Raw genomic sequence first — 13450 nt, forward strand, 5'->3', positions numbered from 1 at the left:
GTCTACTTCCATAACAATTATAAAAGGAATGCTAGGATGTAGCTCAGTGGTAGAAAACATGGTTGAGGCCTGCATTCGATCTCCAGCATTGCCCAAAAGAAGTAATGATACCTACTTATATTTTATACACAAATCCTGTGACTAGTTATGACATTGGTAGGAATTTAAACTATGGAAATATTTGTGTAAGTTTTCAAAGGTATGCATTACTTTTGAAATACAAACATTTTATATTATAAGCATTACTTGTAAAAAACAAAACTCTGAACATGAACAACACATAAAATTATAACACTATGAGGCTGAGTGGAGATCTGGAATACAGATGTTCCCTTATGTAACAAACGCATCTACAGACCTGTTTTTATATTACCTAACCTCATACAGGTGATACATTGTTTCTGAAAGTCATTATCTTGGTGGGGATATTATGGTATCTCCTTTTTCTTCTTTCTGATTCTAATTTAGAGTCAGAAAAGAAAAACTCAGAAAAAATGTGTAACTATACATTTATTTTCTCTTAGAGTGTTCATGATTATTTTTGGTTTTCTAATAAGCATACATAATTTCAAACATAAAATTCTGTTCTTTAGAAGTATCTAGCAAGATAGTACACACTGTGAAATAATTCTATTAAGTGGAATTATTTTACACATAAAAGAAATCATGAATCTCAGTTGAAAGAACTGCACTTACAGGAAACAATTCTATCATATGCATTTACAGGTTTTTAAGTTTTATAACCTCTTCATTTAAAATCATTCTTTCCCCCAAACATTATACTTCAGCATAAGACAGATAAGTCTCTAATGAATAATTAGCATGTATATGGGTGCTATGAAAAATTACCTATAACATTAATATATTCTGCTCCAAAAGTAAAAAACTTTGTGATTAGGAAGCACTTTAATGTTCTATCAAGTATAAAGCAGCAGCAATATTTAAATTATTAGAAATGGCAAATTAAATAATACATAAAGTCCCTTAAGAAATGTATTTGAAAGGCATATTATTCCATAAAATATTTACATTGTTTAAATTATATGATAGTAACATTTTATTCTCTTTTAGTTGGATATATTAACAAAAACTTCTGAACAACAACAATAAAAAAGCTACTCATCCTTAAGAAAGGAAACTTTATCCTTTGATTTATTCAGCATCTTTATATCATCCAGCAGCTTTCTGGGTGTTAGGATATGTGTAGAACCTGGTAGAAGAAATGATGAATTTTCAGAGCCCAGCAGTTAAATCAATCTTCCGTGGCTTAAAATATTATCTTGTCCTTCAAATATATAAACCACTTGGGGCATTTTAACATTTCTATAGAACCTTTCTGAAACCTGCCTGTAGGACAATATGTCAATCCTTGTCACTAAGTGTGTTCAGTTACTCTTTAGAGACACTGCCCAGGACTAGGGTTTGATCTGCTTCATGCTATATTATAGTACACAGCAAAGAGCAGTTCTAGGCATTTTCTCTATTCTTATAATAGTGCTGTCACAGTTGTCATGCAGTAAACAGAGAATGTCTGAGTAGTGCGTGGATCAAGGTCTGTCATACAAATCCTGCAGCTCTGGGTTAGGAGAATTTACCTATCAGTGGCTTTGACTAGAAAAAAAAATTTTTTTTTTCTTTTTGAGACAGGGTCTCCCTATAGCCCCAACTGGCCTAGAACTCACTATGTAGACCAGGCTGGCCTCGAATTCAGAGATCCGCCTGCCTCTACCTCCCAAGAGCTGGGATTAGAGGCACACGCCCCTACACCCAGCAGAAAAAATTTTTTAAATTTACTTTTGTTTACTACTGTGTGTGTATGTGTACGTGTAGGCACATGTATGCCATGGCATGTATGTGGAGGTTGGAGGACAACTTCCTGGAATGCATTCTCTCCTTCCACTGTGGGTTCAGGGGACTGAACTCAGGTTGTCAGGCACAACTGTGTGGCAAGCAATTTATCCACTGCATACTCTTGCTGGCTGAGAATGAAAATTTTAAAACCCACTTCCACACAGACCTCACCAATGTCAGGTAAACATTCACAAAAACAAGTATTTCTGAAATAGAAATGTAGTAATGTGCCCAAAAAGTGTTTAATGATCAGCAAATAAAATCAAAAGACAGTTTTAAAGGAATAACATTACATCCCTAAAATCAGAATACTTAAAAATAATAAAAATATCAAGCAGAAAAAAAATCAGCAAGTATTATAAAACATTTTACAATTAATTTTTTTGCATTGAATAACACAGCCTTAAATGTTTTAAAGCAAGATAAAATATCATATGTATAATTTTGCCTTTAGAATTTAAGAAACAGAAAAGAAGAAAGTCTTACCAATAATAACCTCACAGGATTTATGTGCCTGAGAAACTTCATAAGCGCAACGCATTTCAGAGTATGTAATTCCTCCAATTACAAAAATAATCAGCTTTGACCCATTTTTCCGGTCCAGGTCTAAATAGTTAGTTCTGGGTTTCTGACGAGCACTAAAAAGGAAGAACAAAGCAAACACGTTACAAACATTTCCAATGCCATATTGTTGTGTAGACTCTTTAAAAAGCCTAACCCTGGGGCTAGAGAGATAGCTCAGCAGTTAAGAACACTGGTTGTTCTTGCAGAAGACCCGGGTTCGAATCCCAGCACCCACATGGTAGCTAACAACTGTCCGTAATTCCAGTTCCAGGGATCTGATGGCCTCTTCTGTCCTCCATGGGCACTGCACGACACGGGTGCACTTACCTACATGCAAGCAATACACTCATACAAAAAAAAAAAAAAAAAAAAAAAAAAAAGCCTAATCCTAATCCTAGCTTGGTGTGGTGAAGCACTCCTTTGATCCCAGCAGAAGTGAGTGAATCTCTGTGATATCAAGTCCTACAAGTCCTACACAGTGAGTTCCTGCTCCCAACCACAAAAAAATCAGACACAGAAACTGAAAAAGAACCACATGGCAAATGACATAGTTATGCCACATACTACAATCAGAAAGTAACCAGATGGGCTCAAGGGCAGACTTGCTATGTCCAAACAATCAGTGAACTGAAGGCAAACACGTATTATATATTTGAAGAACAGAGAGAAAAAAGATAAAAGTTAATAGAACTTAGGTAACCCACAGAACAATAGCAAACATTCAGAATTTCAGAAAGAGGAAGGAGAAAGAAAGGGAATAGAAAAACAAAAAGAAACCTTGAAGAAACAACACTTGAAAAACCCTGTATTTGATGATTGATATAAAAAACTCAACAAATCCCTAGGTAGAATAAATATAGAGAACGCCACATCACATCACACCACATCACATCACATCACATCACAACACAACACAACACAACACAACACAACACAACATAACATAACATAGCATAACATAGTTAAGCCAACAGAGCCAAACATCAAGAGAAAAATCCTACATGGACCAATGGGATTGTTCAATGGATAAAGGCCTGATGACCTGAGTTCAATTCCTGGGACCCACACTGTGGAGGGAGAGAACTGACCCCAGAAGTTCTCTTCTGACCTCCACATACATGCTGTAGCATTTGTACATCTACACACAGAATTAAAAAAAAAAAATCCTATAAAACCTACTCAAAACATTATTTAGGATCCAAATTACAGTTAGAAAAAGCAAAAGACATATAAGTGAATGATAAAACATGAAATTTAGATTATAAGAAAGGGAGAATAAAAATCAGAGAATGATATACAGGAAGCTGGAATTGTATTTATAATGATTTGCTAAACTGGGTACTGATGGTAGAGTATGCATTATAACATTTTGTCTTCCTGAATGTTTCAAATATTTTAAAAGGATTAATCAAGTCAGGTATGATGACTCACAAGAAAGATTACCAGTCTAGATTAAGTAGTGAAATCCTGCCCCAAAGAAAAAAAAACAAAATAAGAAAACAAAACAAAACAGAAGGAGGCAGGGAGGGAGTTAAACTCTATGCTATGTAAAGAAAGTATTTTGTATAATAAAGCATGTTTTCATTTTGCTTTCCTAAATTAATTTAAGTTACGATTAAAGAAAAGCAACCTTTTATGATAGTATGTGTTTAAAAAAGGGTAGGTGTGTAATGTTCTCAATCATTAGTCTGCAGTATAATAATAATGAAAATTTCATTGACTTTTTTATAGGCTTACCTTACAGCTCCAGAGCCATTCCACACTGCCGGACACTGGGAACAATATGGCCATTCTTTTGAATCTAATCTATTATCGATGGCATCCTAGAGAAGAGTTAACACCATAAGGAAAATGTAATTTCAAGACTTCTGTTTTGCATGCAGGTCTAATGAACATTAAAGATAGATAAATATTTACTAAGATTAGAACTTTCTTTGAAACCCATAAATCTTACTTGCAGTAAAAAATTAATGTACTAATATTCTCACTTATTAACTCACTATGTAATGTAGATCTACCTTTCTTCATTTGGAGGGTCCTGTACTGGATGAGGACCTTTTAGCTCCCGGGATGCATTTCTAAATAGCATCCTAGGACACTACCCTTCATAGCTGTGGCTGCACAGGATGCACACACCTGGCCCTGAGACACTGAAGACAATCCAGTGAGTGAGGAAAGTTTGCCTTTTCACTTTATACTTGAAAACTCTCCCTTTCTTTAGTGCTACATTTTATGATATACTTATTACAGATATACTGTATACAGATTATGGAAGTTTTATTAATACATTAATATGTAATTTGTCAGTAAATAGGTTCATGATATTTTTTTAATTGTCAGAGTCTTATAAGACTAAAAAAACTGCTTTATGGATGATAGTTTAAAAGGTACTGAAAACTAGGCATAGGGAGCACAAAGTAGTCAAAGAATACCTTAATAAACTGCAAGAAAGGAAGAATTCATGAAAAGTCATTTTTTTTCAAGATTTATTTGTTTTTATGTGTATGGGCCTGTATGAGTAAATGTGCACCCCATGTGTGCAGGAGCCTGCAGAGGCCATAGAGGGAGTCAGATCTTCTGGAATTGGAGTCACAGGTAGTCATGAGATGCCAATATTTCCAACCACGCATGCTGGGAACCAAACATGGATACAAGAACAACAAGTATTCTTAATCACTGAGCCATCTCTCTAGCTCTAAGACATCATGTTTTAAGTTAAGAAAAATCCTAAAAGGCTAAACTAGTCACAGATTCATATGTGGTTCCTCGATTTTGCACGCAAACCCTTGTTAAAGAGGTTTAAATGGTCAATGTTTTTTTAAAGTACATATTTTTAATATTTTATTATTTTTATTTATTTGGTCTTTTTTGAGACAGGGTCTCCCTGTAGCCCTAGCTAAACTGGCACTCACTATGTAGACCAGAATGGCCTTGAACACACAGAGATCTGTCTGCCTCTGCCTCCCAAGTGCTGGGATTAAAGGCGTGCACTATCATACCCAGCAATATTTTATTATTTTTATTTTATGTGTATGAGTGTATTGCCTGCATGTAAGTGCATCCATGTACAATGCCTATGGAGGTCAGAAGAGGGCACTGGATACCTGGAACTGGAGTCACTGGTGGCTGTTAGCTGCCATGTGGGTTCTGGGATTTGAACCTGGGTCCCCTGCAAGAACAGCCACTGCTCTTAACCACTGAGCCATTTCTCTAGCCCCCTGATTTTTATTTTAAAAGTACTAGTTAAGAGCGAGCGGGGCACAAGCCTTTAGTCCCAGCTCTTGGGAGGCAGAGGTAGGTGGATCTCTGTGAGTTCAAGGCCAGCCTGGTCTACATAGTGAGTTCCAGGACAGCTGGGGCTACAGGGAGACCCTGTCTCAAAAAGACAAAAAACAAACAAACAAAAAAAAACAACAAAAAACCCCTACTAGTTAAGAGAAACTACTTCTGCATAATTTGTGTGTTTGTGTATGTAAAAACGAACTTAATTTGTAGGAAACAAAATCCAAGTTCTTTGTATTTTCCAGATATGCTCAAGTATTTGCAAATGATGAAAAATAGTTTTGCAAAACAGAAAAATAGTAATGTACTGTACATTAGTGCCCCCCAAAAGTAGATGAAATTGGAGTTCTAATTAGTCAAAAGTGCTAGATTATTTTACTGAGCTCCTAAGGCAACTTTAAAATTAGTTCATTTTATAATTTCTATAACTGAACTGAAAATAACTATTAATTTTTAAAAGCAAACAGTACTAAAGGCATTATTTACCTGCTTAATCTAACAGCAAACTATAGTGAGGTTTACATTTTAATCACATTCATTTTCCATGTAATATTTTTTAATAAAGGTATATTTGGAGGCTAGAGAGATGGATCAGAGGTTAAGAGCACTGACTGCTCTTGCAGAGGACGCAGGTTCAATTCTCAGCACCTACATGGCATCTAACAACCATCAGTAACTCCAGTTCCAGGAGAATTCAACATTCTCTTCTGACTTCAGTGGGCATTGCAAGACAGGGGTGCACTTATTTATACGAAGGCAATACACTCATACACATAAAATTTTTAAGAAGGATATATTTATGAATGTCATTTTGTTGAACTTTCATTCAAATGAATTTATGCTACATATATTTAAAAGAATAGCATTTCTCGGGGGCTGAAGAGATGGCTCAGCGGTTAAGAGCACTGACTGCTCTTGCAGAGGACCCGGGTTCGATTCCCAGCACCCACATGGCAGCTACGAACCATCCTTAACTCCAGTTCCAGGGGAATCCGATGACATTGCACAACACAGGTGCACTCAAATACATGCAGGCAATACGCTCATATACATAAAATAAAAATAATACATAAAATATTTAAAAAAGAACAGCATTTCTCATGAACTATGTGTGCACTTATTTTTATTTATTCATAGACAGTGGTGATTTTTTTCTGAAAACTTTAAGACTCAAAGTTTCTGTCTCTATGATCCTATATACAGCTTTCTTTTGTAAACTGTCCAAGTGCTTCAGAAAGTCCTAGATGCAAGATATACTTGTAATGACAGATAAGGAGGAAAGACTAATCTATAGAGGGGACTCAGATATAAACAGAAGGTTAAGAATTTTTACCTCCATAATATCTTTGATAAAAGGTGTCCATCGAGAAAGCTGAAAAGTCTCTTCTGCAGACCGATCTTTTCTTAATGGCTTGGCTTGTGAAGACTAATATAACAAGAGGAACAAATTAATACCAGTAATTTCATTCAGAAATATAATTTATTTACTAACAGAGATTTAATTACTAGCAAATCTATACTGTATTTAACTGTGACAGTGAAAGTACTTTTTAAAAAAAAAAATAACATCAGGGGCTGGAGAGATGGTTCAACAGTTAAAAGTACTGGCTGCTCCTGAAGAAGACCTCAATTTGATTCCCAGCACTCACATGGTAGCTAAAATCCATCTGTAACTCCAGTTCCAGGGGAATCAAATGTCCTCTTCTCACCTCCGTGGGCATTGCATGACATGGGTACACACACATACATGCAGGCAGTATACTCATACACATAAACAGAAATAATAGATAAAATAAACATCAGACTAGGTGGCTTCATGTAGTTTCACTGAACAGTATTTTGTGTTTTCAAGCTAAATTTCTAGGAGCCAGAAAAATGTTAATTTACATAAAAGTATTATAAAACTCAATGGAAAATAGTGATGTTCTAACTAGAATCCTTTCAAATTTGACTTTGAGCTGTTTTTATTTATTTTTTACTATTAGGTATTAAACCAAGGGCCTCAAGTACGCTAGGCAAGTGCTCTACCACTGAGTCTAAACTATTTTCAGAGAATTTAATTATTTTCTGTGCTGTATAAAAAGTTGAATATATAACTAAACCATAACTACTATAAATGAATCATAAAGAGAAAAGTACAACAGAAGTCAAAAAATACAAATTCACTAGAAATGTGTATTAATTCAAAGTACATATGAATATAAAAAAAAATTAGAGGGATGTTGCTCAGTTGACAGAGTGCTTGCCTAGCTTGTATGAAGCCTTGGGTCCATCCCCTAGCACTGCATAAAATGGGTGTGGTAGTGCACATTTGCAATCCTGCCATTTGTGAAGTGAAGACAGAAGGATCAGGAGTTCAGGTCATTGTTGGCTACATAGAGAGCTTGAGGCCAGTCTGAGCTACATGAGACCCTGATTCAGAGAAAAAAAAATTAATCGCTTATTTAATAATAAAAATTTATAGCATGAAGTTAAGGTGATCTGTAAGAACTTCCACATATAAAAGCAGTTAGTACACACACATGCACACACACACACACATGCATGCACGCATGCACGCACTGTAAAATTCCTCACCTGGGGAACAATGGGAACACCAAGGTAACACCAATTCCGAATCATATCACTGTCATCTTCTATCTTTACATTCTGGATCAGTCTGTCCAAATTTTCTTCTGTAGTTCCTTAGAAAAGCAAAAGCATGAGTGTAGTCAGATACACTGTATAAGAACTAAGCTTTTACAAAAGCAAACAATGCACTTAATCCACTTTGGTCTTCTCTTATTTTCCTAATTTCCTTGTATCAAACTACCTTTGAGTTTTCCAAGATTGCCTTATGATCAATAATAAACTACTTATTAAAAAATGACTTGGAGCCAGATGCAGTGGTACACACCTTTAGTTCCAGAACTTGGGAGGCAGAGGCAGGCAGATCTCTGCGAGTTCAAGGCCAGCCTGGTCTACATAGTGAGTTCCAGGCCAGTTGGGGCTACATGGAGACCCTGTCTCAAAAAGACCAAAAAAAAAAAAAAAAAGACTCAGACACAGGGCATTGTAGCACATGCCTTTAATCCCAGCCCTCTTGAAACAGAGGCAGGTAGATCTCTATGAGATCCATGTCACCCTTGTCCACACTGTGACTTCTAGGTGGGCTGGCACTTAGGGAGACCCTGCCAAAAAACAGAGAGAGAGAGAGAGAGAGAGAGAGAGAGAGAGAGAGAGAGAGATATGACTTGGAGACCAAGAAGATAGCTCAGGGGATAAAGGAACCTGCTACCAAACTCAGGCCTCCACTTACAGGCTATGGCAAACATGCAATGCTCTCCCCTACCATCCATCAAAGCATATAAATGAATGAAAGAAGGAAAGGAAAGGGGTAAGGGAGGGAGGGAGGGAGGGAGGGAGGGAGGGAAGGAAGGAAGGAAGGAAGGAAGGAAGGAAGGAAGGAAGGAAGGAAGGAAATTTCAAGTGATTTCAGAGCTAGTATTTTAATACATTTAAAACATAAGTGAAATCTCCATTACCATTAATACTGAAGATATACAGCAGAATTGCTCTGATTTTATCACAGTTATCATGGTTTTTGTTGAGTAGAACTGGAAGGAGTACAAGCATAGCATCTTTCACCTTCTGTCCTTCTGCATCAGTTCCAAGTGCCAGGTCCTTAATGAAAATAAAATCCAGACAGTGGTCTACAGTCCAAATTTACTTTTTTGTTGAAAGTATGTATTACTGGAACCAGGCCTGGTGGTACACACCTTTAATCCCAGCAGTTGGGAGGCAGAGGCAGGTGAATCTTTGTGTCTGGTCTACATTGGAAGTTCCAGGCCAGCTGGAGTGACAGGGAGACCCTGTCTCAAAAAATATTTTATTATATGAAGCACATGTTGAAATATTTTGGATATATTTGGTTAAGTCAAATATATCACAAAATTAATTCTACTTCTTACCTTTGTAATAATTAGTGGCTACTATAATAGTTAACACTATGTACAACTTGCATTCAATTTCTATTACTGTGATATTCTGAACGGTTTAGAAATTATAAAAAAACAAACCACACAAAACTTCTTAAAACAAGTGAAGTGTGCTTGTGCAGAGTTCTGCAGGATGGTATTTGTGCTGTACCCCCTGAGAAAGCCCTGAAATGGTGCTCCAAAAACTTAAAAGGACTCCACAATCAGAACTGCAACACCAGACAGGAAGGACTGAGGTAGCACATGCTACTGGTCAACGCTGGTGGGTGCTGTAGTTTGAATCTGGAATGTCCCCTAAAGGGGGCTATGTGAAAGGGCTTTGTCCCAGCATGGCTGGGAGATGGTAGAAACTAAGTAAGGCCTAGAGGGTCTTTGGGGGTGTGTCCTTAAAGGGGACAATGGAACTCCTGCCCCCTCCTCCCTTTCTTTCTTTTCTTTCTTGTCATGAGGTGAGCTCTTTTCTCTACCAGGCACTCTTGTTATGATGTGCTATAGGTCTAAAAGTAATGAAACCAACTGATCATAAAACTGTAAGCCTCACATCACCAAGAATGCCCCAGCATCAAAACAGAAACAACCAAGCGAAACTGTGAGTCAAAACAAACTTCTCTTCATAAGCTGATCATTTCAGGTATTTGTTTTAGTAACAGAAAGCTGACTAACAAATCAAGGAAATTAGGCAGCAAATACTGCAGAGATGGGTTCCCTTTTAAGAATCTGTGGTTTTGTGAAACTTAGCCACTCTACTGAGCAAAAAATTACATTTTAGCTTACAAAGTTGATTCTGTAAATCTATTATGAACATAGGTTATCTGCCTCTATACATACCTGTTCAGTTTTGCAGAGCTTTTCAATATTAAGCTTGAACTTACTCATGCAATCTTCTGCTAAGTTAAGATGGACAACTTGCTAAAAAGCAAGAAAATGATCATTTAAGGCATTTTAATTACTTTTTGTGTACCTGGTAATAAACTTTTAAGATGGGTCCAAATGAAAGTATGGGTTTAGGTGAAAGGAAATTAACATGTAACAATGGGAAACAGTTCAAGAAAGAGAACCAATGAGATCAATGGGGGTGATCAGCAGACAGTAAAACCAGAATGCAAGTGCTGCATTTGTGTGCAATCTGAAGAGGAAGGAAAACTTAGGTAAGAAAAAAAAAAATCCTAGAGTCCAATAATGAAAGATTCATTCTTGACTGGGCTACAACATCTTAAAATGTAAAAATATAGGGCTGGAGAGACAGATTGGCAGTTAAGAGCACTGGCTGCTCTTGTAGAGTGCCTGGGTCCAGTTCCCAGCACCAACATGGCTGCTAATAACTGCCTGTAACTCCAATTCCAGGGGATCTGACATTCCCTTCTGGCCTCTGAGGACATTGTACAACATAGGTGCACTTACATACAGTAGGCATAACACTCATATTACACATAAAATTAGATAAATAAAAATAAAGACATTTATAAGAAGGGCTGGGCTAAGCATGGCAGTCACACCTATAATCCCAGCAATCCTGAGGATGAAATAGGAAGATTACCACAAGTTTGAGGCCAGCCTGGGATACAGAGTGAGTCGTAGTTCAGCCTGGGCTAGAGTGAAACCTTGCCTCAAACCAAACTGACCCCTCAAATACTGAAGGAAGAAAGCGAGGGAAGGAAAAAATGGAAAGAAAGGAAAGGAGATATGTTAGTTTACATGAACACACACCTCAAATGCTCTGAAATCTAAATTGTAACTATTTTTTAAAATAATTTTTATTTTCTGTGTATAAGTGTATTGCCTGCATGGATGTGAGTGCACCCGTGTCGTGCAACGCCGCGGACATCAGAAGAGGGTGTTAGACTCCCCTGGAACTGGAGTCAAGGACAGTTCATAGCTGCCATGTAGGTGCTAGGATTCAAACCTGGGTCCTCTGCAAGAGCAGTCAGTGCTCTTAACCGCTGAGCCATCTCTCCAGCCCCCTAAATTGTAACTATTAACTTAGCTGGATTTGAATAAATACAGATGATACAGATAGAAAATTAGTAGGTGGTTTGGCTATATAGGATAGTTCCTAGAGCTACAGTAAAGGTTTGGAGGACAAATATCAACAAGTACTCTAGGGATCTTACTACTAAACTGAGCAATGAATTAAAAATATTGATATATATAATACTGCTTACCTTTGTAATCTGTTTACGGAAGTGGGGCATTTTTTTCATTAGCTGGGTAAGAGCACTAAGTGATGCCTAGAAAAAATCAAGATTCAAAAAAATTTTAAGCAAAAACATGATTTAATTATTCCACATTCTAACTTTTCAATCCTGAACTTTTAAGTATTATCAAACTTAATTTATTCAACATATGATAAATATTTTCAATATTTAAATTTTTTTTTTCTGTGTTGTTTTGCCTGCATGAGTGTCTAAGTGCACCCATTTGAGCAATGCCCACCGAGACCAGAAGAGGGCATTAGATTCCCTGGAATTGGAGTTACAGATGGTTGTTAGTCACCATTCTGGGAACCAAACCTGGGTCTCTGCAAGAGCAGCCACTGCTCTTAACCACTGAGCAATTTTTCTAGTCCCATGCACATTTTTTCAAGAGAATGACAGGAGGTTTCCAATTCAATAGCTGATTTCAAGATTACTCTTCTCATAAACAAAAACAAAACTGGACAAATAAAATAGTAGCTTTCAGGCAATGGAGAAAAACTAGCTTCAAGCAGGGAGAAGCAAAGAAAGTGATCCTTGAACTCATTCTATCTGTTTCCTGGGGATATTTGCCAAATCATGTTGAAAAGAAGTAGAGAACATTGTCTCTCCACCTAAAAAATAAAAAGATTCTGAGGCTGGAGAGCTGGCTCAGAGGTTAAGAGCACTGGCTACTCTTGCAGAGGACCCAGCACCTACATGGCAGCTAACAACTGCCCATAACTCCAGTTCCAGGGGAATCCAATGCCCTCTTCTGACCTCCACAGGTATTGCATGACACTTCCCATGCAAGCAATACACTCATATACATAAAATTAAAAAAAATTCCTTTGAGGCTGCCTAGGCAGGTTTCAGAGGCACAATTATATAGAGAAGGAAACCAGCCAGAACATAAAAATGTGTAGAGTAGTTGCCTTGAACCCCTGATCTGCACAAGTGCAGGGCCTAACACTCAAAAGCCTAGAATTCAAGTTGGTAATTAAGCACTAGTCAGAAATTTCAGAGTCCTAGTGCTAAGAACATGTTATCATTCTGTGATCCAAACAAAAGGACTTAAGTGAATACCCCAGACATTCAGTCCTAGGTCTTAGGATGAAGTGAAATGTGAAATACTCTCATTGAAGTCTCAATAGAAAGAAGAATTCTCCAGCAGTTGACTGCTTTGCAGAACAACACTGAACACATTTTGCAGAGAGCACAGCTAGGGGCCCTGCATATCAACAGTGTCTGTGAGACAAGTGAAAATTGATACATGAAATGGAAGTGACCAATATTTAAGTGATAAAATAGTAAGTTTCTAAGGATAATCTTCTGTGAGTCAGGATTCTCAATACAGAGACAAAGGCCCCAAGGGGATGGAGCCCAGAGGTATCAATCATTCAGAATACAGGGAATGAGGCTGTTGACACCTTTGATGACATAAACCTTTCAGAGTCCCTCTTACATGGCTTCAACAAACACTCTGCCTCCTAGCAGCAGCCAGCCTCTTAAAAAAAAATTACTGTGTGAGTGTGGGCACGCATATGCCGTGTGTGTGTGTGTGTGTGTGTGTGTGTGTGTGTGTGTGTGTGTGCACGCATGTGC

General features: G+C 37.3%; 1 protein-coding gene across 1 annotated transcript in view; it reads right to left on the reverse strand.

Moving 5' to 3' along the window:
* Positions 1-492: 492 nt before the first annotated feature.
* The window catches only part of Stxbp3 (syntaxin binding protein 3), a 44808-nt gene continuing 31850 nt past the window's right edge, over positions 493-13450 (reverse strand). Inside the window, exons 12-19 of the mRNA XM_008850425.3 lie at positions 11837-11902; positions 10503-10583; positions 9222-9360; positions 8275-8381; positions 7031-7123; positions 4153-4238; positions 2338-2489; positions 493-1210 (exon numbers count right to left, since the gene is read on the reverse strand). Coding sequence (XP_008848647.2) covers positions 1116-1210; positions 2338-2489; positions 4153-4238; positions 7031-7123; positions 8275-8381; positions 9222-9360; positions 10503-10583; positions 11837-11902 — 819 coding nt within the window. The 3' untranslated portion in view covers positions 493-1115. The remainder of the gene's footprint in view (positions 1211-2337; positions 2490-4152; positions 4239-7030; positions 7124-8274; positions 8382-9221; positions 9361-10502; positions 10584-11836; positions 11903-13450) is intronic.

The sequence above is a fragment of the Nannospalax galili genome, unplaced genomic scaffold (assembly GCF_000622305.1).
Source record: "Nannospalax galili isolate Female #2095 unplaced genomic scaffold, S.galili_v1.0 scaffold5, whole genome shotgun sequence".
NCBI classification, from domain to species: Eukaryota; Metazoa; Chordata; class Mammalia; order Rodentia; family Spalacidae; genus Nannospalax; species Nannospalax galili.